This window comes from Vigna umbellata, chromosome 8, assembly GCF_029865625.1.
Source record: "Vigna umbellata cultivar VRB3 chromosome 8, Vumbellata_1.0, whole genome shotgun sequence".
In the NCBI taxonomy this organism is placed as follows: domain Eukaryota; kingdom Viridiplantae; phylum Streptophyta; class Magnoliopsida; order Fabales; family Fabaceae; genus Vigna; species Vigna umbellata.
Window position 1 is genome coordinate 44,123,199 of NC_142172.1, and position 26,435 is coordinate 44,149,633.

A 26,435-nucleotide genomic window follows, 5' to 3' on the forward strand; every position below is an offset into this window, starting at 1 on the left:
ATCGTCATCAAGGTACAGGTTTTAATACGGACAATAATGTGAGTAATTCTAATAATATTATTTTGACACACTTAAAATCAAAACAACTTCTATTTTTTTTAGTATTTAACTATTTTAACATATTTGTCATTTTCAATTTTCTAAATATTTATAATCACTTTTTTTTTATGAAACGAATTTTTATCCTATTTCTATTAAAACTAGCATGAATGCTACTCTATAAGTATAAAACTCTATTAATAGGGGTATAAATAGGTAAAACAGCCTGTTAGCAGCCATTCTTAAAAGTACTTTAATGTTTAAGTCCAGTGTATATATATAATTATTTTAATGTTTAACAATAAATGTGGGTACAAACAATAATGATATAATTATTTTAATGTAATTATTTTAATGTTAATTCTACTTTTAAATTGATGGTACGACTATCCCACCTAGCATAATGAAAATGTAAGTTGGTTAACCATCTGACTCTGGGATTAATCAGTATATATTTATATATAATATATGACACATATATTCAATATATTCAATTATATTTATTAATATGAATAACAAATTTTATATTAAAAATAATAATTTAATTTAAAATTAAAAACATTGAATATATGAATTGATCATGCTTTTACCTCTACTTATAAATAATAAAAAAATTATTAAAAATAAGATAATAGCTAGTTATATAGCTAAAAAATCGCAAACTAAAATGAAGTGAAATAAAAAAAATGTAAATTGAATCGACACAGTTTTCTTTAAACTATTTAATTATCAAATATTATTTATTATTTTAAAAAAATTACAATCAAAATTTGATATATTTATTATATACAATGAATAAAATAATTTATATAGTCAATAGATAGTTTGCCACTTTTAATCAAGTTTTTTTTAAGTTTATAGTACTTAAAATGTAATATAGCATTTGTTAACTTAAATTTAGTTTTATTTGAATTAATTTAATTTTATATTTTTGACTAAATAGTTAATTTATTTTTTAAATTAAATTGTTATGTTTGAAAAAGAAACTCATTGACCGAGAATTATTAGGGCAGGGTGAAGTAGCCTTCCTAAACTTTATAATTGTGTGTATTTATAATGAAAAAGTATGATAATTAAATTAGATCAGTTTTTAATTTTTTTTATAAAATATGTTATTTAATATTAATAAATAGTATAAAGAATAAAAAATCTGATTATGATAATTTTTTATTTTTTTGAGTTAGTATATTTTTTTGCACTCTTTTATTCCATTTTACTAAGGGAAAAAAAGTTAAACACAAATTTATTATTTCTATTCTCATTGTTTATTGGTTCTGTTTGTATTGTAAACAAATATTTTTTTCTAACCGTGACTTAATTATTATATATCTTTTTTCAATAATTATTATATTTTGAAATCAATTCAATTATATTAAGAAAATTTTCTTTTAACACGTGTACTCTTCTAAATAGATTTCATTTTTAAATTTTAATGAATAAGAAAATATTAATTTAAAATTTGTTATTTTTATATTTTATTGATGATATTATGTAGATTTGAAAACTCTATCGGTCATACTTTAATTACGTTAATTTTTGAAAAAAAAAAGGAAAAACAATTACATTTTATTTTATTGATCATTTGTCTTTTCTTAGCTCTTTGTTGTTTCTATAAGACAAAAATATATTGTTTTTTGTAATGAATATTATAAAAGCAAGATTGTAAAATAAAATAGATGATTCTATTTTTTGGATAATATAATTATTTACATGGAAAATAAAATACCTAATTGATTTTAGTTATGATTCTATTGATGAGTTTAAAATTTTGAAAAAAGGAAGCATAATCCCTGTATGATTTATTTTACAGTTAGAATCACATTAAATTACGAATTGATTTTTATTCTATTCATGATAATTAATAGATATATAAATTTTGAGTACATTATTTTTACTCTTTTATCATTTTTGGTCACTAAGTAGTATGATAATTCGGCAAAAGAGTTAAACGTTGCATGATTTTAATTAATTTTGTTTAATTTCTTTTAGGATAATAATTTTCTCAGTATTTAATTATTTCTGTAAACAAAAACTCATTTTTGGATTATATCGTAAGACGAGGATATGTGTATATTTTGTTTGTGATATTTTTTATATAATAATGGCTTATCATTTATGGATTTTTTTTTAATTTTACTTTTTAGGAAAAAAAATTTGTGTGATGAATAAAATTCATTTATTTTTTTATGCGTTGTTATAATAAAATTATTAGTTTGTTTATAAGTTTTTGTAAAATAAAGTTAGATCAAAATTTGGGCAAGACTGAATTTTGAAAAGTGAAAGTAAGGCTTATAAGAAATTTTTGTAATCAGGAGATAAATCATATTAATAGTTCCTAATAATCATTTAAATCAAACTCTAGATACCAAAACTTGATTTGCTATGTTTTCATCACTAATTATCAAATATTTCTCTAAGAAAAAGTATTAATTACTCAACTATATACAAATATGTAATAAGAAAAAAATGTACAACTATATATTAAAATTATGAAATAAATCAAACTTTTAAAACGAAAAACTAAAACACCCTCAGTTTTAAAATAGAGACCAATAAGATATGATTTTAGTGTTGTATCACAAATTTTTCCGTACATATTCATCTTGCACAAATAAATCATTCCGTATGATTTAATATTGATATCGTATACATACATACATATATTATGGGAATATTGAGAATATCACTTAATAACATCTACATATGTTTAAAAAGATAGTGACTAAATAATTTAATTTATCTTATTTCTTCATTTATTGGCTATGTTCATTCATTAGATTAGGTGGACAAATTGGAGGGCCAAGTCATCAAACCTATCTCATTACTATTTTTTTTTTGTTAGGTGGACTAAATTACGGGCTCACCCAACACGATTATATTTTATAGATATAATAAATAGTACATATGTTAAATGTTTTATAAATACTTAATTACATTAAACACATTAAATTAGCTATTCAATTCTAGTCTACTTATATGTTAACGAAGAATGAGTTTATGATAATATTGAAAGGTTAGATTAATAACATTAAGTATCACATTAATGTTTAAGTTTAAGCCTTTCTTCTTTTTTATAGGAGCACCAAACTTAGTCCCCACAATATGGCACATGGAGATATAAGGGAAGAAAAGTTAGCATTGTCTTGTACGTGAGGTAGAGAAGGGAAGGACCCCTACGAGAAATGTAAATTTCAGTGTTAGTATATTCCTCACTCGTACAACTTTATAAACATTTTTTTTCCTTATATGCCACATAAAATTTGTTATATCTTTTTTTATTAGATATTAAATATACTCGTATTTACTTAAATGTTTATTTAATATTTTTAAAAAATTAAAACAAATAAAAATATACTAATATTAACATTAAATCAATTAAACGTGACTTAATAATTTAAAATAAAAACATATATAGATATATGAACAATTATATATATGTATATATATATATATATATATATATATATATATATATATACATGTGTGTGTATATATTAGTTTTTAAATTTTAATATAAAATTAAAATTCATTATTATTCCAGATACAGGTTAACTATCAAATTTTAAAAATGATAAATATAATCTTTATTATTAATAGATTTATGTTTTCCATTTTTGAGATTAATGGCTTATTTATGATTAAATAATAAATAAAAAAAAACAGGTCATTTGCTGACCGGTTCTTTAAAGAGGAAGGAGAGTGGGAGCTAAAATCTAGTTCTCATCTTGTTAAGGTAAACTGTTTCATGAATTTAATCATAGTGGTACAGATTCTTTTCTCATTTTTTCATTTATATTGAGGTAATTTATTTCAATTCAATAACACAAAGATATTCACAAATTCAAGATAAAACCTTAACTATTTGTGTTCACACTCTTAATCAAATTGCGTTATTTTTTATGTGTCAAATCATAATTTAAGTTGATATTTTAGTTTTTTATACATTTAAACTTAAATGACATTATGAAAAATCATTTAAGACAGGTTAATACCACTGTATAATTTTTTTAAAAAATCTGAAAACTAATTATATTAAAATTTATGTAAATAACGGATTTCAATTTTTAAATCCAAATTCACGAATTACAAATATATTTAATATATATATATATATATATATATATATATATATATATATATATATATATATATATCATAATAAGTTTATATTACATAGAGTGACTCCAAAATTTGTCTATTATTTATAATTACATAAATAAAATATAAAAGAAATAAGCATAAGAAAAAATACGAAAGATCATATCAAATCCATTAAAAAAACAACATATAAAAAAACCTTCACTACACTAAACATTGACAAATAATAAATAAATTCAAAACTAATAATCGTAGGCAAAATAATAAACTATTTATATTGTTTTCTACCAAAAATAAATAAAATAATTTAGTTGTACAATAATTTTTGTTAAAAAAAGTATATAAATCATATATATATATATATATATATATATATATATATATATGCACACACACTTTTATCAATATTTAGATGAATTTAAACAATATTTATAAATTGAAATGATGATGAAAACACCTATCCTAATGCCTTTCCTTTGCACTTTGGACAAGTATCTTGTTTTACAAATAGACAAAAAACCATTTGGCGTGATATTTTATTTGTGAATTATTTTTAATTTATCAATATTTAAAATTTGTTTTCCCTGCTCATTTTTCATTTTCAATTGTTTTAACTCTCCATGTTAAAAACACACCGAAAAGAAAACATTTTTTATTTTCAATTTTTCTGTTATCTAAAGCATTTTTTTTTTCTAAGTTTCGACCAAACATATAACCTATTTAACTTTATTTATGTATTTATTTGATAGATAAATTATTTTTAATAGTTTTGTTTTATTTCAATAAGCTATTCATATTAGTGTTTCAAAACAATTTATTAGATGTATTTTACTATTTAAAGTAAAGTATTGAAGTCTTATTTATGTTACTAGCTACTTTTTTAAATTATTGTACTTTTTGGATTATTGATTTAATGTTACATTTATTTATTACGTTTTAATTATTCAATCACTTATTTTTAATAAAATATTATCTTTCATTGAGAAATTATAACTGTTTAAAATTATAATAAAAAGTATTATTTAGAAGTTAATTTATATAAAAAAAATAGATTGTAAAAAAGTTAAAATAAATTAAAAAAAATAAAAGTTCATAATAATTAATAATATTTAACTTTAAGATCTGATTCAATAACTAATTTGTCATTGCAACTTTGAGCTAGTTAGTTTAACAAACACTTTTTTATTTTTAACATAGTTTTGAACTAATTTTCCAACTCTTAGATATCCTTTCCAGCTTATTTGATGAAATGTGTATAACCAAAGTAGATGAGGCGCGCAACAGCAAATTAAAATATTAGTGTAAGATGTTAATTAGAATAACGAAATTCAATTTAAGAATCTATTTGGGCTTTAGAATGGAATTAAGTGATACGTTTTAAATGGTAAAACAGTGTTAGTGAAGACAAAATAGGTGAAGAATTGGTATTGAATTTTCATCTTGTTTCTTATGTCTTCTTTGATTAAGATTTAAGTGAATATGTCATGTATAATTAGAAAGGATACGAACAAGTTTTAAAACAAATATATCAAAATTAGATATCATTATAACCATGAAAGCTAGAAAACATTTAAACAATATTTATTTATGAAAGCTAAATTATCTTGGCACAGAAAGTGGAAATAAGATTGTTGAATCACATAATTTCATAACCACCTCATCTAATTCTAATAGAAATACAATATTGTAAAATAAAGTTGTCTTATTAATTAAGATAGAGTAACGTGAGAATTAAGAGGTAGAAAGATGAAGGTGTCAGAAGGTGGAGGCTTTGGTAAGGGAGGTGATGGTAATAGTGGGACCAAAACCAGATTCCTTAAACTCGAATTCAAACGTATCATAACGCAGGAACAACTCTGCCAGAAACAACCTACACAGCAGTACCACCAGATTCTTCCCAGGACACTGTTTATCAGCGGGGGTTGGTTCCTCCGTTTCTCGACCGTTGGACCAAAACACGTGCGCCAACATCTTCTCACCCTCACCCACAAACCTCCCCGGCACGAACACCTCAGCATCCTTGAAGATTCTAGAATCCTTGGTCGCAAAAGGTTGATACCCGAACAACATTTCCCCCTTCTTCACTTTAAACGACGCGTCGTGGCTCTGCACCACCAAGTCCTCCCTCGCTCTCCCGTATTGATAGGGTACCAGAGGCTCTATTCTCATCGTCTCGTAAACCACCGATTTTACCAGACTCATCTTCTCCAATGCCCCCACACTGACCCCACCCTCCTCCTTCACCACCCGCCTTATCTCGCTCCTGAGATCCGCGTGAAGCTTCTCGCCGCACAATCCCACCCACTTCACCAGCATCGGGAACTGGTTCTTCAAGCCGCCGTAGGAGTTAAAGCACGCCATGAAAACCACGTTGTGGCACGCTTCGTCTCGCCCGAGCCCAACTTTCTCTGCCTCGTCTAACAGTGTCGCCGCGGAGGTTCTGAATGCCTCGTAGAGCTTTTGGTAGTTGGATTTGGTGAAGAACGAAGGGAGGGGAAACGTGCGAATGACGAAGTCTTCTACGTAGTTGAAGATTTTCGGAAGGCCAAGAGTCCCAAGTGGCGCCAATTGGAAAAGCAGCCACGTGCTGATCAGCTTCGGTCCCTGTAACAGCTAAAATATCTTTCAACTTGAAAAAAAAATAAAAGAGAAATATTTTTTTAACGATTACTTTTATAAAAATTGATTATGTGATAGCTTTTGATTGGTCGATTTTAATTATACACATCGATAAAAATAGTGCTGCATAATTTATTATCAAAAAAATATAATAATGAAATAAATAGATTCTTATAAACATATTATTAGTAGAGTATAATTCAAATTCAAATTATCTCATAATTATCAAATTTATAAATAAATAAAATTATATCCATTATATATATATATATATATATATATATATATATATATATGTTTTTGTTTTTCAATTTTTAGAAAAAATTGAAATTAGACTAATCCTAAAAATGATCGCGAATTTTTAGCCATTTTAATTAAAATTTGTTATTTGAAGTTTTAAATATGTTTCTTACTAACATTTAAGAAAAAAATGTGTCAATATGAACAACTAAAATATAATCATCAAATGCTTTTGAAATTTCAAATATATATAATAGTTAAAATAACTAAATTTACACATTTTTAAAATTAAAAAACTAAATTAAATCAAAGTTTCAAAAAGAGAAACTAATTTCACTAAAAATTAAGAAACAAAAATATATTTAACCATTAATATATATATATATATATATATTTATAATGTGATTATTTTTATGTAATTTAACAAATATTAATTAAAATGGATAAATTTAAGTTTATATATTATAAACACAATAATAATAATAAATATTATTTAATAAATATGTTAAATTTAAAAGGATTTTTTAATTACTTAAAGATAAATATATAAGTTTCTTTGGATGTGATTTTTCATAAGAATTTTGAAAAGAAAAAAAGAATTATAAATTATAATTAGTTTATCCATAAGTGTATGGAAAAGAAGATAAAAACTTCTTTTTTTTAACCTATACACATAGAGAAGTAATTTTATTTTTAAGTAAAGTTGAAAGCTAATATGAGGCATAATCACTAGAGAATATTTCTCACCCGTTTGAAATGTTACACTCTCTTGTAGAGAAGTGGTTTATAAATTGATACTGCGACGGCACGTGTCAGTGAATCTCAAACTAAAATCACGTTTGGTATGTAGAGAATGGATACTAGAAAACTTGAATTACCTTAGAACCGAGGATGGTGTGTGAAGGGTCCTTGTTATCACAGAGCAACCGGAACAAGAAATTGAAGGAGGCATCGTTGAAGACAGAGTTGAAGTCGGCCTCGTCGTTTTTGTTCAACTGATCCTCTACCTCACAAAAGGACTCGTGGAGGCAGTTACGGAAAAGAGGCACAACGGCGTCTTTCCGGGCGGCGAGAGCGTTTAGGAAGAAGCCCTTGAGGACGCCGTGCTTGGGTTCTCGAGTGTCGAGGTAGGCGCAGACGCGGTGGCCACCGGTGAAGGCGGTGGAAGGCATGAAGGTGCCCTCAAAGACGTTGAGCTTCTCCACCTTGTTGTTGTCGAAGAGGAGCGGGAAGGAGGCGCCGTCTAAGAGCGCTATGACTCTAGGGTCGGAGGAGACGAAAGGACCTGGTGGCATGTTGGTTCGGATGACGGTGGAGTTGTACTTTTGGATTCTTGTGGCGAAGAACTTGTCCCTTCCTTGGTGGTAGAAGAAGTCGTGTCTGTCGCGTATGGCTCCCAAGATGGGAATCCCATAGCTGCCTGGGATTGGTTTCAGTGATGATGATGATGCCTCTGAGGACAATGCCATGTTAACTTTAGGATCTCTCTTTGTTGTCTCAAGAAACCAATGCTAGTATTGTTCAAGAGGACATCGTATGCTTTACTTTCTTAACTTTTTTATACACACTACTCTGTTTTAAATTTATGTACAATAATCTTTTACCTGAAAATTCAAAATTAAGAAATTTAATTTAATTCATTATATTCAATTTAATTTTAAACAATTGAGATTGTTGAAGCTTATTATTATTATTTACTTAGTATTTTTCTTTAATATTATTTAAGAGATATAATTTATTTATTAATAAATTTATAATATCTTTCTCGATAATTATATTTAAAACGATAAATTAATTAAAAAACTATATTAAATCTGTGATTATTTATTCTCATCCTTAATAGTTTATGAAGAATAGTAAACGAACTAATTTAAGAGGATAAAATGGGGATTGTGGTGTTTTTTGTTTTAAGAGATGAAGAGGTGAAAGTGAAAAGATTTGAAAGAAAAATTTATGAAAGTTTGTGGATGATTTGATGAATATGATAGATAAAATTGTTTTAATAGATTAAAGTGTAAGATTATAATTTTATTTGTATGATTAAAATAAAATCTTATTAGTTAAAATTAATTTTAAATAAATTATAGATAATTAGTTTTTAAATAAAACAATTAATAGAGGTGATTGTTATTATTATTATTATTATTTACATGAAGATCAAGTTCTCTGGAAATTACAATCCAAGATGGTAATAGATTCTGGAAAATTTAAAACCGTGAGAGTTATTTCCATAAATACATTCACAACACAATGCTAATCTTCACATCTTAGCGAGGATGTTACTCAGTCTACCACATTCAAATGTATCCGTGTAAATCCAATGTAAACACACTTACTCCCTCATCCGTTATTGTCGACAATCATTTTTCGAAAACAAACACACCCTAAATGACTATATGAATGGTTTTATTATGATTACTTTTTAAAGTGTATTGATTTCCCAAAAACTTGAATAAATCTTTCCCAAAAAAATATAATATCAAGTTTGAGTAAAACTCAACTTTTATTTAATAACCGAATAGGCATCCTACTTTTTTTAAATGTAAGAAAAAAAAAGTGATTTGTATGATGTATAAGAGTGCTAATTTACTAAGCTAATTAGTAGATGAGAAACTTATGCAAAAGGGCAAAAGTAGGGTACTTAAGTATATTTATCATCTATTGGTCCTGTTTTCTCCTATCTAACCAAAAACACTTTTAACCCTTTTATTCTTATTTCTCCACGTATCAACAAATAGGGACCTCTGGAGAGGCTCTATGCCTTATAGATACTCCTACACCTCACATCTAACCCCAAATCTATTAGGGTAGGGTGCGTCCAAGGTTTAACTCTTGACTCTTAGAACAAAATTATAATTACGACTGTCCAAATCCCTAATCTCTACTATTCTAGTAATTAAAACACCAAGACTTTGCTTTTTACATGTACTTTTAAAATCCAAAATAACTTCTTAAGTTAAATAAACTATTATAATTAACTTCTAACTTCTCTTACAAGGGATACCTTTCAATCTCCAATATTTTCATCTATTTAAGAGGGACAGGTTTAAGGTAAGTTTAGATATTTAATGAATATAAATTTTCTACTAAAGTTAGGTCAATATTGAATTATTACTCAAATTCAGTGTAACTATTAATGATCGATTTTTATTTAATAAATTTTATGATGGTTACATTTTCAAACTTAAGATTGTAAATAGTGCGTAATAACTCCTTCAAGCTAAACTGTGCATTCCACTGTAACAGAAAAACTAACCAAGCTTTCACACAGACACACAAAAATTCTAAAAAAGAAAAAATAACTTGAATTGTACCTAATTTTGTCAAACACTATTTACTGATGCCGTAAAATTTCTATCTTAGTAAAATTTTCCTTATTAGCGCACATAAAATGTAAATAAGATAATTTACAACACTGGAAAAAAAAAGTGAACAAATTTTTACTTTTACCATGGGTCTGTTGTAATGTGCGTTAAGAGCAAGAGACCATTGGCGCAAACAGAACACAAAATAAAGAGATAGGAATGGCATTGGTTAGATGTACCCGATTGGATAAACAACTTGATTAATCATTATGTGAATAAAATTTTATAATTTATTAATATAAACTACATAAAGTTATGAATTTTGTGACGCTCCATAAAGATGATATGTTTTTCCAGGTGGAACAAGTTCCAAAGATGTTACACAACAAGCGCGAACCTTTTAAAGCATACAACAAAACATTTATAAGAATACAAACAATATTATAAGTTATACACGTTCTAGTCTTGACATAAAAATGACGATAAACTACGCAAATTATTTACACACGGCTTGAAAGAGATTTAAATAGGAAGGTGTATTAGATGGATATACTGTTGGGGATTCCCTTGCCAGTGAGTCCACCCTCCTTCGAATAATCTGAAGTGTTGGGATAGAGAAGTGTGTAAGGCATCTTCACTGGTCCATTTCTGTTTTTCAATCTATTGTTCTTGTTCCTTTCCATAATATTGCTTTCGATTTTCAACAACTTTTGTCTGAAACTCTCGAATGCTGCCAATGCTTCTGCATCTGAAGTCCATTCAGGGTTTTCACATTGTCCAAGGTAAACCTCTTCAGTAGAGTGTCTGGACAGAACTTCTATCAGTGACACACCAAGGAGGGTTTGGAACTGGGCAGTGATTGTTTTCAAGAATGCCAAGTCAGGGTCTGACTTCAGCTCCTCGTACTCTGGAGTACCTGGCTCAGGCATGAACCGACGACTCACTGTTGGACGGTTGGGGAGGTACCCAGCAAAAGGGTACTGTCCAAAATTCACAGCTGCATGGTAAGCAGAAGCCAACCAGATGATAATGGTGCATGATTGAATCAACTCCTCTTTCGTCTTCATCTCTGACCACCAGTTCCTATCTTTTAAGTCTCCGTGACCCTCATTACGTATTTCTTTCCACCAATTCTGTAGTTCGTAGTCACCCTCAACCTTCTCATTAGATGTGTAATACACGTTACAATACTCAGTCACCCAAGTTTCAATTGCATCCCAAATTTCTAACCCATCCACGGCAAACGGATAATCCTCTATCACAAGCCTGAGTCCGTGACGACAACTTGAATCGGGAACTGCCATTCCCCTGACATTTAATGAGTACAAATTTAGTATGCTGCCATGTTCTTGTGGAGATAAATCCTAACAGATACTAATACATTCTTTGCTACATGCTCAATAATACATTTTCTACTATCAATTAAAATTTATTGAAAAATAATACAAAATCATGAACAAAACTCTTTAAACGATAAGCAAGACCCACACTGCTTTGTAATGTCTAAAGAAATTCAGTCAATAATGAAGAGTGTGTTAGAAAATAATATGGTACTGACATTATCTTAACAAATTAGGCTAAAACCAATACTACTTGAAGTCATTTTCTCTCCACTAACCTCTTAAGAAGATCAGCAGGAAGTGCCTGCTCGGTGAATACCCAACTTTTGTATATAATAGCTGACATTTCCAAGGCAAATTTACCAGGGAAAACTGTTTTCTCAAGCACCCCTCCAGCATTGATGAGTGTGTGTCGAGCTAAGGCATTTATATGCATTGTGTCCCTGAAATGTGGCTTCAAGAGCTTGTGTATTGGATGAAGAATGCTTAGTTGTCTATGTGTGGCTATTATGAATGGTTCAATTACTGCATGAGTGTATAACCTGCCCAATAAGAAACAGAATTAAGTTTGAAACACTTTTGTTACTATTGAGATTTCTTTTGAGATGTCATACCAGTGGCTAACCAATTGATGATATCCTGAATCGTTCACGGCTGCATAAGCTTTTGCCAACTGCCACACTGAAGCCGATACTCCTTCTTGTGCCGGAGTAAAAACTTTGCTTACAGCTCCGTATTGTTCCCCTTGTGGATGAGGTAAACTTAACTCTATAGCCAGTGGCTTTAGTGTACCATCATCTTGTAGAAACGATAGCGTTCTAGAGGCATAGGTCTTTGTGTTGGTAGAGTTTATTCGACTTATGTATGGCATCAATGCATCGTGATGATCTAATATAAATAACCTCATTTTTTGAATTGCCTGCGAAATAAAGATTTTTGGTTGTTTACATATAATTTTGATACATCATATTTCAAAAGGGTTGGCTTAAAAAAGTGATACATAGTTAGTACCTCATTTATTGTGAGACCGTCCAAACTATTTTCTATGTGTGCTTCCCTGATGGAGCTAGTTTGATCTCCATAGAGTTGGGGATCTAATTTGCTGGCTGGGGGAAATTCCTGCATGAGGCATTCATTTAGAATAGAAGTTTCACATAGCAATTTATGCCGGCCTTAAAAACATTGATTTTGCTACAAAGTTTACTAAGACGAAACATGAAATTTTATCGAAAAACAATTCTTAATGAAACTGCAATTGTTGTAAATAGTACTTGGAGACGACGAATAATGACAGGGTTAACCCCTGCAAGCATTTCCCTGCCAAATTCATCATCTGTTCTCCATGCAGTCTTGCTTTCTGCGATTACACAAACATTAATGTGGATAAACATCATACAGGTGAATCCATCCAGGCCAAGTGAAGTAAAAGCAAAGCATTAGCATACCTTTGATCACATCGGGCACAGGGAATTTAAGGAATCTCTCGCCATCATTTCTCATAAGTTCTCTTACTATCTCGTAAGGAACAAGTTCTCGAAGTTTACTCGCAATAGGTCCATTCGGCATCTTAATACTTCCCTCGTAAATACTAAGTACATCTTCAAAAGTGTCAAACTCATTAATAGTTTTGTCACACAAAGATTTAATCTCTGGAAGCAAAACCTGGGCAACTGATTTCAGTGAGTAGGCTAGAAAATCTGAAAACTTGACGTGGCCAAATTGTTCATCCCTCGGCACATAAACATTTAGATTTAGCAGATGCAATCTTGACTCGGTTTTGGGGTCTGTAAAATTGACACATTCATGATACTCATTAGTCATTGAAAATTTTGCTGTGAATGACGCTTAAACAACATGTATCTCAATACTATTTTCTATATATTACTTTTAAGATGGTTATGATAAAAGTAAAAAATGTATTATAATCATGTGGCAGTTTAATATAAAGTCGGTCTGTTTTCTGTAAAATTAAATGAAAGACAAATGAAATGTTATTAATATCGGTCCAGTTCGAAAATGGTTTTGTTGGTAACCTGTTTTGGTATGTGGACGACCAGTCCTCCCTCTGCGTGGATATGGAAACTTCGATCCTCCGAGAACTGGGCGTTCATAGTAAGGACCATCATCTGGAGTTCCCAAATCATTGTAGCATGCATAGTCATATACTCTGTCCCACTCATCAAGCTTTCCCACCCCTTTTCCTCGAAGGACTTTTAGTTCTTGTTCTCTCCACTTACGCAGTGGCCCAGGTGTTTCAGATGGAAGATAAGCCTGAATCACAATGCCAGAATGAATGTTTCAGACATATATAATATCATCAAAATTATGTTACACGAAAGAGTTATATTGACATGTATGTAAACTGAGATTCAAACATTCCATTACTCCTGTAACCACCGACAACAATTTCACGTTCAAGCTACAATCATATTTGCCAACAGTGTCTACTTTTCACTTTCTTATTGCAGTGAATTACTTCATTTCTCTTCCTTCATGAGGTCTAACTGCTAATGTTTTGTTGGATTGCAGAGGTTTCTAACTCCAACCGTAGAAGCAACGCTTTTGTTGCTCACAGGTTTTAATTACAGAAAGATCCAACAAGAGGCTCTCTCTCGTGATGTAACATTCATAATATTTTATTTATTTTAACTATTTCGTATCTTGTACCTGGTCGGTTTTGAAAATAGTCAATGGGGTGCTTTGGGAATATTTAAAATAGCATTTGATTTTTATTATCTACTTCAACTATTTTATCCTTATTAAATAGTATATTCATTGAATACGTACATAATTCTATTTTTAATAAATTGCAAACATAAGATTTGGTTTTTATAAATCACCGAGTCATACACCTTAAATTAAATCAAATAAATTCTCTTTTAAAATATTCAAAACACATGCAAATAAATAATAGTAGGCAATCAACAGATAAATAAAAAAATTACAAAGTTTAGCTTATCTGGATCACGAAATTGGACAAATGTATTTTAATTTTTATGTCAAAAGTTATTATATTTTTTATAATTTGAACTATAATATTGAATAATATCAAACTTTAAAAAATCACTTAAACTAAAGCATTTCTATTGAATGTTTTGACTTTTTATTCTTATACCACTGTTAATAAATATTAAATAAGAGAAAGGTGCGTTCAGAAAACAAATTAATAGCCTTAAAATCTATTTAAGCAAACAGATACAAATTTTAAAAATTAATTAGTTTAGCAAATGATTGAAACGAAGTTGGAAGATTTTAAAGTATTTATATTCCAAAATATATATAAAAAAATCTTCTCAACTTTTTACTATAAAATAATTATTTTAATACCTCTTATCATTAATATTTTATTATTTTATTTCTTACTGACTATACGAATAAATAGTCAAAATAAAATTATCAAAATTGTCTTAATATAAATATAAAACAGACGTACTTTAAAATATATTAAATTTTAGTTGATAAAAATATTCTTATGAATTTTAAATTTTAAGATTAAAAGTATTTAAATAATTTTTTATTTTTTTATTTTAAATTAAAAATAATAATTATTACATAAATTAGCGTACACCTGAATTAAATAACTAAAAATCAAATATTATTTTAAAAAGTTTAATGCAAGATTCACTTTTTAAAGAAGATCAAATTTTAATTTGACCATTATAAAGGGAAAAAGTATAAAACATGAATAAAGTATGACAGACTGTATTCTGTTCCGAGATTTGTCTTCTTGTTCCTAACAACCAACCTCGGAAAATGTCGTGCAGACATGTCAAGAGCAAGTTTCTGCTAACGGTACGGAGAAAAGAAATGTTAGATGGGGATATGATTATCGTAATATTTTTTCAGCACATTATTTCTGATATAATTTTTTTTACAATTTATAATACTGTATTTTCAATATTTTAGATAAAATTTAAAATTTCCATTTTTAACATTATTAAATATTCATCGAAATCATTGTTGAGATCACTACATAAAACTTCGCAAAAAATACATAAACTTTTTTGGGTAAACCATGCATGCATGCATCACATTGTAAATGCTTTTCGCAATGTAAGAGGTAACTCATTTTGAGGAAATAAATAAAAATATAAAAATAAAGAAAATAAATTTATATATAATTAATTAATTAATTTATAAAATATATGTTTTCTTAACCCAATCAACCGATCAATTATCGGGTTCCTATTCTTTTTCTCCCTGGTCTCTATCAAACAAAAACAAATGATGATTTTTCTAACGAAGCACTAGTGGATTGGAACAGAAGATTGAACGAGGTTACCTTATTGGAAAAGAAGACACGATCATGGGTATAACGATGAGCAGGGTAGACCCACGAATTACAGACAAAATTAACAGGACCATGTCCAGGAATTCCTTCGATGCTCACTGTCTTAAGGTAGAACTGATTCTTGTGATGGTTTCTGATTATGAAAGCTCCAGGAACACCCATCTTCTCATGATCCCAATCAAATGTAACCCAAAATTCTGCGTCAGAGGCTGATGTCAGACAAGAAATGGTGGAAACCCACTTCTCTAAATATGCCACCTCCCCCTGCTTCCCCTGCAAACCCTTAGCTACACAACACAAAAAAAAAATAGTGTCAAATCAACAAGTTATACAAGAAGCAAAATCTTGAAAACTTTCCAATTTCTTGGTGTTTCTCTTTTGAAGTTGACTTGACTCATATGCGATGGGTTCAGTTTATCGAGACCCTTTGCTTCATGTGCACTCTTCTACTTGTGGTGATTCAAAAAATAAACTTTTTGCGTGAAAGCATTGTGTTAGAAGAGTTTAATTGCAAAGATGACCTGGATCAGGAGAAGTAGCACTGATGAGCTGAATAGAGACACCCTTGCCCAATAACTCGTGAACTCGATCAAGAACGTTGGCTTTGATGTCATGGAAGTCCAAGAAACCCTTCTTCATCAAAACCACTCTCCCTTTTACCCTCTTGCTCCTCTGCTCCATCATTCTTCTTGCTCTCTCTCAACTCTCAAACTGGGACAAACAATCTTTCTCCATACCAAAAACTACACAATAAGTATAAATAAGAAGCCCAACAAGAACCAGTATTTCTGACAGTAGTAATAAAAATTTACTAAAATAAATTAATATTATTAGTATAGTAATAATATAAATTATACTAGTATTGCATTAATAATGAAGACTTGACTCTACTGTAAAGATAAAAGAAAAAAAGAGACGAAACCTTAGATCTCACTTTTGCCGGCAAACAAGGGTATGAAGGAAGTGTTGCCTAAAATTGGATACGGCAGTCTGGGCCTAGTTTGGTTGAACCTATGAGAAAACTGTGGTATTTACTACAGTTAGGTTATTGAGTTACTGTTTGGAATAGAATCGAGACGAAGAGAATACAAATATAAAGAAGCCTTCTTGGCGGTTGGGCCCGCATGGAGTTTTCATCTTTGTCCCTTGACCAATTCATAATCAAGGCATCTGATTCCACCATGCCAACTATGCCATGAACAAGTTTCTTCCCAAATTCCCTGTTTTATCACTGATTTCTACTCCAAATTAAATTTTGGATTTTAGTTCTTATCAGTGATTTTGGTTTTCTTTTCTATTGTATCTTTTAGTTTTATATAAATAATTTTATTCAGTAAATGTTTAAATTTTATTTTAAATGAATAAACTAAATTTAGGTTCCCCTGTGCAGAAATGAATAATCGAAATAATCTTGAAATTGAAAATCAAACTAAAATTAAGAAAACATAAAGCTAAAGTCATAAATTAAAAAACACAAGATTAAATTTGCGCATGTTTATATTACATCTACGTAAATTAAATTTTATATTACTTTTGTAAAATATTCTAAAAAGCATGTTATTTTTGTTTAACCTAGTTTCTATATTTTAAAATTTATTAGTTTTTAATTTACAGTAATTAAATATAAGTTACTAGTTCTTCAAACAATAATCATACCTAGACAGTCAAGTCACTAATAAAAGTTAAAGGTAGTTAATTAGAAGAAATACCTAAAGCATAATTAGTAGATTAATTACAAGTTAACAAATAATTAGGTTAGATGACTCAAACTCATCCTAATAAGAGTTTATAAACAATAATATACATAATACATTTTATGAGGTATATTAATTATCATTTTTGTTGTCATATTGACTTGAACATTTGAGTGTGTTATTTGAATATGATCTCTGTTGGGCTTAAAAAGAATAAGTAGTTAGACATTTCGATTTGAGAATATGAAATTGAAACTATGAGTGTTTTGAGTTGAAATTTTTACAAAATATATGCACAGCTTTGTAAAAAACAACAACAATTATAATTAAATATAAAACTTAAATATGAAAATAACTAAATTCACATATTTTAAAAATGGAAACACTATTCATTTAAGAATATGAAAATAAAAATTGAAAAAAATATAAAAATTGATTCTTCTTACTATAACTGTTAATTTTTATTTTTATAAACTTAACTATTGCTATGAAATAAAATTGGCATGATATATTATTTTTAGGTTGAATTTTAATACATTTGCCTATGATCAAATACAAACATATATCATTAATTCTTCTAAGAACTAGGTCAATTGTAACACTATTATTAATCAACGTAATCTACACTAAAAAATTAAAACATGTTGTATATTTAACTAAATTTAGATTATTATTGTAGGTGTAGTATGTGATTACTCGATTTTCTCGACTTCTTAACATGAAATCAAACTTATTTGATCATTGCTTGACAACATTCTATACAATTACTCGATCACTTGATATCTCAACGTGATTTATACAATTATGAATTATAAACTATCACTTAGAACCTCAACGTCTAACAATGTACTACAGGATCACTTGAAATATATCCTCTCAGCATATAGACATCCTCAAACATATTATGCTAGCTGAGAAAGTCTCAGGTATAAATACATCCTCAGTCATATGAATATTATTTCTGCGTCTCAATCCACGATGTTTAAAAAACCAACCAATGTTTAACATACTTAAATAAAAATTAGACACAAATCAAAACTTAAATCATTATGGGATCATGATTGGATCTTCTTTAAACACTTGAAAAGTAAAAGAGATGCTATAGATAAGTAAAAACTCAAGGTTAAAAAAGATAAGTTTTCTCTATACTATCCTTACAGAAATAAATTATTAATTCAATATTAACTGAAGCATCAAAAATAACTTTACCGATATTCTCATCACCTAAAATAATCAAGATTTAAAGATAAAAAACGGTTACTAAAATACAAAGATATTTATACTCCTTACTCGAAGATCAAAATTGAAAACAAAAACAATAAAAAAAAATCCATTAATTCTACCAAATTCCGATCTTGTAACAATAATAAAATAATTAATCTCTCTCTATATATATAATTTACAATTTGGTGACGATAACGGGATAATATAATTTTCTTTGATTGTTGTGTGAAAGCAGTATTCTTTTAGTAAAATATTTTTGGCAATAAACTAATTTGTCATATGACGCCATTAGATATGTTAAGATTGCCCTACAAATATTAATATGTACATAAGAAGAAAATCAATCTAAACATAACTGTATTAGATATATTAGTGGAAGATCCTTTCATAATTTAATATTTAATATATTAGTAACAATTGACCAGTTTTGCCTTTACATAACGACAACTGACAATTTTTTAGTGTAAACTAAAAAGTTAACTTTCAGTTTTATTTATATCAAATTTAATTTTATCTCCCTTTTGAAAAAAAATGAGGAATTTAATAAGTTTGAAATAAAATTATAATAGAGAAATATAAAAACAAGCCAATAAATCATTTCTAAAATGTTATATGTCTATTAAAAAAATTATGTCAAGAATATAATCTACGTTTGTTAAATGAATTGTATGTTTATTAAATACCATGTTATGTATTGTCAATGTAAATAGATTACATAGTTAATTAATTAAAAATCACACTATTATAAATTTTTAAAATCATTATAAACATTTTTAAACTTCTAAAATCTTTTATAGTAAATGCGAAGACTATTTTCGAAAAAAACATTTCTTTATTTAAAGCGTGATATTTAACAGACTTCTAATAATAAAAATGTTCAACTAAGACATAACAGCTGAGAGACTTACATTAAATGCACATGTGTTTATCTGTTTGCAAACCTCTTACAAAACTGTTTTCAAATCTCTCAATTATTTTGAAGATAGATTCAATTTGTATTTTATGTTGTAAAAACCTTGCTTTGTTGTACTCATTGTTTTAGCCAATTAAAAATCGTTTTTAGTGAGCTAAAACAGAATCTAAATTCTAAATCCTAAGATATTACTTTAGTATACTGAATCATTTAAATAAGGATTTTTAGTAATTTTAGTCCATCAAATCTGTGTTATTGATGATATCAAATTTTTTTAGAATAGCTTGATTTATTCTTTCGATTTTAACATAGAATAAAGTAGCATAAAATAGACCAAATTAAATCTCTTTGACCAAAATTTTGGTAGTAAGTTTTTTTTTCTTAACATCTTAAGTTTTCTATTTTTCATTCGAAATGTAATTTTTTATAGTAAATATTTGGTTAAGTAGGTTTCCTAAATAAGTTATAACTTCCCAAATTCTTGTTTTTATGTTATTTTGAAATTGTTTAATATTAAAGTTATATTAATGAGATTATTTTATGTGAGAAAGAAAAATATATTTTAAAATTCACCGTGGTTTAAAATATTTAGATTCGATTATTTTATATTAAAAATATTTATATAAATAATATATTTTATAAACTAGTTTTATTATTTTAAAATACATCGTATGTATATAAATTTAATTTCTAGAGTATTTTGACTTTTATATAAAACTTCTTATTTTTTATTTATCTTATTTAAGATTTGAGACGGTACGAATGGTTTAAATTAAGTTGATAATAATAAAGTTATATTTATTATAATTTAATGTCAATTGTTTATACTTGTATTTTGTAATTATGGTTTCACTTACCTGTATGGTTATATATGCTGAGAATAGACATTTATCATGTAGTAGTGAGGATTATCAATGAGCTTGTGATGTTGTAATTAGGAATCGTAGGTATACATTTATGTACTCATGTATTCGATAATGTCTCTTTATTAATAATTAATCTTTGCATTTTAAAATTTGGATTTGAAAATTTAAGGGACTGTGAATATGTAGTATATAAATTTACACTTACATGATATTATTATTTAGTAATGACCTTATTTAGGGCATATTCAAATTAGTGGGTTTAAAGGGTTGTAGCTTCAAATGCCACTTTTTCGGTGATGGTTGTCACTCTATTTTTTTGGTATGCGTCATCTTTGAAAAATAGGATTATTGTTTCGTTAACAGTTGGATCGAACTAAAATTTTTAAGGAAGATCCTAGACACATGAATTATTACTTTGATTGATGGGATCGTTGATTTGAAATCTGTAGTTAGAAAATATAGTCTCTTATGTTTATCCTATTTTAAGTTTCCCTTATATGAAAAATATTTCTTGTTTGTGGTTTTAGTTTGGTCTTGGAATAAAATAAGGTATATTGTTGCTTATGAAATTGTTGATGGACTCATTGATGAATATGCATGTGTATAATGATGTGTGAAACTATGATGATGATGGGCTTTTTAATGGATATAAGCATGTATGAAAATATATTATGGTTGTAATTACTTAGTATAGATAATTACAAATATGTGTGATTGTATGGTATTTGGAATTTGATGTGGAAACATGTTTATGGATGAAAGTATGAGTTTGACATAACTCTAGGAATCTTGTAGGAAGATTCTATGACGACATTCTAAATATGCATTGATGTAAGGATTCAAGCAAGGAGATATCATAATACCCTAATAATCATTCAAACTCATGTAGAGTAGAATGAGTTATGTGGTGAGAGTTACATGAGATCCTATTATGAAGACACGACAATGACCTCAGACATGAAATTGATTAATCTTGTGAGTAGTATGGTGAAACTCATTAATAATGATTTTGTAAAACAAATTGAGTTGGAAAATACTTTGAGAGCATAAGTGATTGATTTTTGTGTAGAATTTTTGTCGATTTAGTGTGATAGTATAAATGTAATATTTTTATAATCTTATATTTTTATAAGACTAAGATACTTTATACTTTAAATTATTTGTTTTAAATATTATTATAAAATATCTATTTTATTAATTTTATAAAGAAATTTTTTTACTCATTTATATTCTATAAATTAAACTTTAATTCTAGTCAATATGGTTGTTATTCTGAATCTTTACCAGTAAATTTCGTTTATATTTAAAAAAAATAACACAGATATATTTATTATGATAAAAATATTAATGATTGAAGAATAATTTTGAATTTAATTATAAATTTTTATATTTTTTATTCAGACATATAATACTGAAATTATCTTTCAGAAGAAATCTTTTTTTTAAAATTTATACATTGATATAATTGATTTAAATTTAGCTTTTAGAAAGATAAATTTATTTACTTTAATGTATCAATTGTAAAAAATTGTTCATACTGTGAATTTAGTATAATAGCAGTCGAACAAGTATGTCTCCTCCTCTATTAATTCGGGACATGTCTTTCAAGAAGACAGCACAGATTCGACTTGATTTTACATCAATAATTTTCAATAAAACTAAAATACATTATTCCTGTTGTGTTGGGTAAATGTCTGAGTAGTTAATATGAATGAACTGTAAATTGGTTGACTATAGTTTTATTTGAGTTGTATTTTAAAAATACTATTTTCATTTATACTTTAAAAACTTATTTTTAAATAATTTAATTTAAAATAAAAAATAAAAAATACTATAAAATATGTATAAATACCCACAAATATAACAAAACAAAAAATTTAGGAACTTTTTTTTTTCTTTTAAGAAAACGGATGACAAGCAAGCAATGTAACGGAGGTTACCAATTTCTATCTAGGCTTGATATACCCTTCTTTTCTTGTTGGGTATGGAAGGTATCAACGTGAAACGAGTGAACGTGAAATGAAAAAAGAAAAAAAAAAAAAACTAAAGTTATATGAACAGAGTAGTTTGGAGGTCAACATCACCATCAATTCTAGCATCCAGGGAGACCACAAGCGTGTCCATTAAAAAAGTTTTGTGTACATATATCTTAGCACATGGATGGCCATTATCATTATGCAAAGAGATAATGATTAAAAAATATAATTGGAAATTATGACAATAATTTTCCAGATAGATACATCATTTGATTATTTTAAAAGATACTTATGTTGTAAATTGAGGACAAGTCGTGCCTGAATGCAGCTGAAATACAGATTTTTTGAAACTGAATTAACCATAAATTATGATGTTTCCCAATAACATTTCTCCAATGGCAGTTATTAAAAATTTGTGGAGACATTTTCTCGCATATTAAGTGAGTATCATCAACCATTGATCTCTACAAGACTTTTCACTGGGTTCCTTTGGTAACTTGTATGTAGTCTCTGTTTTAACAAGTAGAAAAGAAATGGAAGAATGAGCTTTTTGCCTTCTTTTTGTTTTTTAAAAAAAGGAAAGAAATGAAAAGGTGTGTGAAATAATGTGTTTGGTTGCAAGGAATTTACACAAAAGGTATTTATATGGGACCAAGAATTTCTTCTCACAGTGTAGAAAGGCAGAAAAACAAAAAAATAGTTGCATTTCATGACTCCTATTTCTAATTTACGGCTTGCTCAATTCATTGTGGTTGGATTTTGTTCATTCAAAACATAAACATTTGTCTCAATCTAATTATTCCATAATAAATTATTTTAACATGAAATACGAATAAAATAATTTTAAAAGGTAATATGTAAGTTCTAAATAAATAGTTTTAAAAAATTATGAATAAAATTTTTATAAATGATTATAGATCTTTATTTTTATGTCATTAGAAATTTTGTTTTTCTAAATCTCTTTGTTTTTTAAATTTTATCTAAGATTATATGACATTTTTAATATTATGATGTGGATAGAGAATTAGCAATGTGAATATTATATGTTGAGGTGATAATTGATAAGAAACTCGGTCTTTATTAACGATTTACCCTTTTTCCTTATTCTCTATTAATGATTTGTAAAGGAGAGACGCTGTTGATATAGGGTTTGATATTTAAGACTTTCTAAAAACTTAGTGAAACAATTGAGATAGTTAGCACGTCACATATGTCTAAATCAATTGAGAATTAATTCAGATATGTAAATTATATTGATGTGAGATGAGATATGATATCTATATTAGATGTGTAAATAGTTGGATGAGATGTGAATTATTGGTACCAAATTGATACAGGATAATTGAATCTAAAGTATACTATTGTAGGAGATATTTTGTATGAATTCTTTGGATAATTTTTTTGTTTTGGGCTAATATCATTTGATTACAAATATATGTTTATGGTTTAGGCTGTGTTCATTTGATGGATTTGTAGAGAGAAAATTGATGGATTGGAAGAAATTTGAGAGTGAACTGATTGTTATTTTTTGTAAGATATTTAAAATTGAGTAAGAGTGGATTTGAAAATAAAATATCTAAAAATTAGGGTAAGATTTGACTTATAAGATAGATAAAAAAATGATTTAATTGATAAAATTAAAGATTATCAAAATATCTTTAATAATAAAAATAATATAAAAGGACAATTATCAATATTATATATAATTGTAAAAATTATTATAAGGTTAAAATAAAATAAAATTAATTTTTAACATGAAAAAAAAATATTATTATTATTATTATTACTTCGTCTATTATTATTATTACACTTATCATTATTATTACGTTTATTTCCTTTGTCTTCAAACTCCTTCATGTTTAACCTCCACATTCACGAAGATGAAAACGAAAACCTCCTATGACATGGTTTTAGAATGGGGTACACTGTGGTGGAATACATTCCATGTCGATGACCTTGGTTCCTCCTTCGACCTCATGTCGATGTACACCACTATGGACAGCTACCCTGCTACCTCCATCAAACCACCATGTCGATTCATCCCATCTGAAATAGAATACATTCACATACAGTCATGCAATTGTATAAGGACAACATGGATATTTGATGATAAATTGTCTCAAATCCATGCAGATGATCAGAGATTGAAAAAATGGTTTATCACAGAAATATTTGCTTTCAATAGCTCGTAAATTTTTTAAAACGAACATGAAATTAACCCAAAATACATCTTCGTCAATTAACATGAACAGTAATTATACTTCAAAACGAACACACTCTGTCTGATAACTTGTGTTTCGGTGCAGATGTTTTCTGGTGTGTCTTTGTTGCTTCTAGATGTCCGGGACGCTCGCTTCTCCTCAATTGTTGTCGTTCGCGCTCCTTCAACTCTTATTGCTCATCCACTTTCACCATCGGAGGGGAGAGGTACCTGCGAAGATTATGCGACACTCAAGTCAGACGTAAGTTATGGAGCCTCAGCTCTTGATAAAGTGATTTTTAATATCACCCTAGAATATTATCTAGAGTTTGTAGAACGTAGAAGGAACTTCTGTGGACTTTTTTTCTGTTTTTGTATTATAAGTGTAAAAACAATTGGTTAGTTACTCATAACTATCTTAACCGCTTAAAATATTTAAGATATTTTATCCAATAAATATGTTTTATACAACTTGAAACTTAAATAAGTACTTCTCAAACTCTAGGATAGGATGTGTTGTATTATGTTTTGTGGGAAACTAATACGATTTATAAAATTGGGATTATAGACAATAAATGGATAAAAAATATATATTATTTTTCAAAAGTAAACAGTTTTTTGTTTTTGTTATTTTTATTTTAGTTGTCTTTGTGTCTAATTTATTTTATTTTCTCCTTTCTTATCCTCGCGGGGAAATGTCGTACACTATATGGGCTACAAAGATGCTCAGGAATCATTTAGTACGTTTATTATGTTAAGTTGTTTTCTCTTATCGCGACAGATAACTACGTATCCTTGTCCTTATAAAAATACAGACATAATGTGTGACGGAGGAAACTTTCAAATATTAAAAGTTGTCCTTTTGACTTAAGAACACGAAAAATTGTTGACACCTGCCACACACTGTCGTCATATCAAAGAGTGTAAATAAATATCTAAGTGTCTGTATTTAAAACTTAAAATATTATCATATTTTAGAAAAAATATTTTTATTTTTTATTTCTCTCTATATACGTATATGTTAAAATAATTTCTGAACTAATTGAAGTAGTTTATAAATTAGTAGATTGACTTACCAAAAAAAATTATATTAATCGAAACAAAAATTATATTTTGTAATACTTGTGACTTTATTTTCTTTTTCTAATATTAGTGAATATTGTATCCAAATTTTATTATAATAAAAAATAAAATAAAATTATAACTATAAAAGTGAATATAAATAGTTATTATAATAAAAAATAATCTTAATTATTTTATAGATATTTTTTATTATAAATAGTTATTTTAATTTTTTTAAAAATCATTGAATTAAAAAATAGTCAAATAAAAATAAAATTTTTAAAAAATCATCACTAAGAAAGTGAAATTAATAAGATAATCATTTTAATGTAAAAAAAATACCTATTAAGCATATTAAAATAGTGAATCCTTTATGTAACGGTATAAATAGCATTTTATATTCTAACATTTATGTAAACGCTTTTGAAGAAAATATTAAACATACGACATTCTAGATATTTTGTAATCAATTTCATTTTAGTTAATAAATTAATTCCCACGTTGGTAGCTCGTGGAGAATATTCTTGAATTATTTGTCAAATGTGTTGGCTGCATTTACTGCAAGTTG

General features: G+C 27.6%; 2 protein-coding genes across 5 annotated transcripts; both read right to left on the reverse strand.

Moving 5' to 3' along the window:
- Positions 1–5,643: 5,643 nt before the first annotated feature.
- LOC124847334 (allene oxide synthase 3-like) lies at positions 5,644–8,646 on the reverse strand. Of its 2 annotated transcripts, none has more exons than XM_088097003.1 (2): positions 7,875–8,646; positions 5,644–6,750 (listed from the first exon to the last, which is right to left on the reverse strand). In XM_088097003.1, the coding sequence occupies exons 1-2, from the start codon at positions 8,463–8,465 to the stop codon at positions 5,893–5,895; spliced, it is 1,449 nt and encodes a 482-aa protein (XP_087953129.1). In that variant the 5' UTR covers positions 8,466–8,646; the 3' UTR covers positions 5,644–5,892. The 2 variants fall into 2 exon arrangements, with proteins under 2 accessions (XP_087953129.1, XP_087953130.1); XM_088097004.1 differs by having other exon boundaries at positions 5,644–6,741; positions 7,875–8,644.
- A 1,968-nt stretch (positions 8,647–10,614) lies between these two features.
- LOC124847333 (linoleate 9S-lipoxygenase 5-like) lies at positions 10,615–17,106 on the reverse strand. 3 transcript variants are annotated; one of them, XM_047324801.2, is made up of 10 exons: positions 16,867–17,106; positions 16,454–16,675; positions 15,924–16,219; positions 13,675–13,912; positions 13,087–13,425; positions 12,913–12,998; positions 12,653–12,760; positions 12,256–12,560; positions 11,920–12,183; positions 10,615–11,609 (listed from the first exon to the last, which is right to left on the reverse strand). In XM_047324801.2, exons 2-10 carry the CDS (start codon positions 16,614–16,616, stop codon positions 10,841–10,843), a joined length of 2,568 nt encoding a protein of 855 aa, XP_047180757.1. In that variant the 5' UTR covers positions 16,617–16,675; positions 16,867–17,106; the 3' UTR covers positions 10,615–10,840. The 3 variants fall into 3 exon arrangements, with proteins under 3 accessions (XP_047180757.1, XP_047180758.1, XP_047180756.1); XM_047324802.2 differs by having other exon boundaries at positions 16,454–16,657; positions 16,855–17,106; XM_047324800.2 differs by having other exon boundaries at positions 16,855–17,105.
- Between the last annotated feature and the right edge of the window lie 9,329 nt (positions 17,107–26,435).

Coding starts and splice junctions, on each gene's coding strand:
- LOC124847333 (XM_047324801.2), bottom strand. CDS start 16,616: ATGATGGAGCAGAGGAGCAAGAGGGTAAAAGGGAGAGTGGTTTTGATG. Junction 12,761..12,912: donor TCATTATTCGTCGTCTCCAA/GTACTATTTACA, acceptor TGCCTCATGCAG/GAATTTCCCCCAGCCAGCAA. Junction 12,184..12,255: donor CATCAATTGGTTAGCCACTG/GTATGACATCTC, acceptor CTTATTGGGCAG/GTTATACACTCATGCAGTAA.
- LOC124847334 (XM_088097003.1), bottom strand. CDS start 8,465: ATGGCATTGTCCTCAGAGGCATCATCATCATCACTGAAACCAATCCCA. Junction 6,751..7,874: donor ACACCATCCTCGGTTCTAAG/GTAATTCAAGTT, acceptor AAGATATTTTAG/CTGTTACAGGGACCGAAGCT.